General features: G+C 44.3%; 1 protein-coding gene across 1 annotated transcript; it reads left to right on the forward strand.

Moving 5' to 3' along the window:
• Positions 1-477: 477 nt before the first annotated feature.
• On the forward strand, positions 478-1,368 carry LOC139890290 (uncharacterized). The gene has a single exon (XM_071873182.1). It carries the CDS (start codon positions 478-480, stop codon positions 1,366-1,368), a length of 891 nt encoding a protein of 296 aa, XP_071729283.1.
• Positions 1,369-1,665: the final 297 nt, after the last annotated feature.

Below are 1,665 nucleotides of genomic sequence, written 5' to 3' on the forward strand. Positions count from 1 at the left end.
AGTTTGATTGCTTAACATGTTGGAAACACTTAATCATGTAAATAACAATTTCATTTAATATATATAAACATGGAAAAGTTCGGGTCACTACACATACCGGACTTAAAACCGGAGCAGCAAATTTCTGGGCTCATACATGGTATAAGTACGGAGCGTCATCCAATGCTGGTCAGGCGTCTACGCCACACGGTGCCAACAACTTATGCTGAAGCGCTTAATGAATGCCACGATTATATGCGGAGTGGTGAAGATAATGATATTCCCGCAGCTAGCTCACACAACGAAAGGAAAGACGACGATGATCGTTCGCGTGATCAAAACCGCGGTAACAGCTCTCGCGAAAGATACCCTAGTGGTGGTCATATAAGAAATGATAAAGGGCGAACAAGTAGTGGTTTTCGAAACAATAATCAGCGCGGCATTAATAATCAGAACTATGCGCTGCTCAAAAGTCTATCCAAAACACCAAAATAGATTATGGCCACCGAACCAGTGTGTGCAACCTTCGCGGTTCCAACCCCGCTGACAGAATTTGGCAAGCGGGATAAAACAAAAGACTGCGAGTTCCATGACGATCACGGCCATGAGACCAATCGGTGTAAAAATTTAATGGAGCGAGTGCTGGAAGCGCTACGCGCAGGAAAATTAGATCATCTCAAGCCGCCAAAGAAAGATAAGGGAAAGGTCGAGGAAGAGAGTTCAAAAGCCAAAACGTTCGCATGGCAAAAAGCAGATAAAGCTAAAATCACCAATGTAACCATCAATATGGTTGACGCGGAAAGAGTCGGTCAACGAAGAAAGTGCAATGATTACAGGGATTGGGAAATCATTCCAATTTCATTCCCTCCTGTAATGTCAATCGACATAGCTAACGAACCTATCATCATCAAGTGTCGCATTCCTGATCACTGTATACAGATCAAATGCATGCATGTTGATACCGGCAGTGGTGTCGACATTATGTACGAACATTGCTATCGTTTTCTTCCCGCAGAATTTAAAGCGCGGCTACGTCATCCCGACATTACGCTATCAGGATTTTCTGGGGAAATCTCGTGGCCGCTTGGCCGCATAGAGCTTATAGTAGAGCTTTCAGATGACAAGAATCCGCAGTTGGTTAGAAGCGAGTTAATTGACTTTTATGTGGTCCGTTCGACTTCTCGCTACAATGCGCTTCTGGGGAGAAATTTCATGCGGCATTTTAACATTATACCCTCAGTAGTGCATGGCTTGATCAAGTTTTCTACCATGGGTGGAATTGCCACAATTGCGTCACATCAAGCAACCGAGTTATGTGGTTCAGTTGTGCATGTAAGCATTCCCAGCATAGGAGAGAAACTTAAAGGCAGTACAGTCATAGCTAATTGATTGCATCCGGACAAGCGTATCAAAATAGGTGCAGGCTTGTCAGCTGAAACCAAAGCTAAATTGCACGGTATATTGTCCGCTAACGCAGATGTTATTGCATGGAAAGAATCAGACATGACTGGGGTCCCGCGTGATATTTCAGAACATAGGTTGAATGTTAACCCATCACTCACGCCCGTTAGGCAGAAGAAGTGGCACATGGCCCTTGAGCGCAGTGATTGGTTATGCACAGAAGTTGATAATCTTGTCAGAGCAAACATTTTGCGTGAAGTGCGGTACCAGACATGGGTTGCTAAC

Source organism: Rutidosis leptorrhynchoides, chromosome 2 (genome assembly GCF_046630445.1).
Source record: "Rutidosis leptorrhynchoides isolate AG116_Rl617_1_P2 chromosome 2, CSIRO_AGI_Rlap_v1, whole genome shotgun sequence".
NCBI lineage: Eukaryota > Viridiplantae > Streptophyta > Magnoliopsida > Asterales > Asteraceae > Rutidosis > Rutidosis leptorrhynchoides.

Bases quoted from the DNA above. Each gene is read 5' to 3' on its own strand.
- LOC139890290 (XM_071873182.1), top strand. From the start codon at position 478: ATGGCCACCGAACCAGTGTGTGCAACCTTCGCGGTTCCAACCCCGCTG.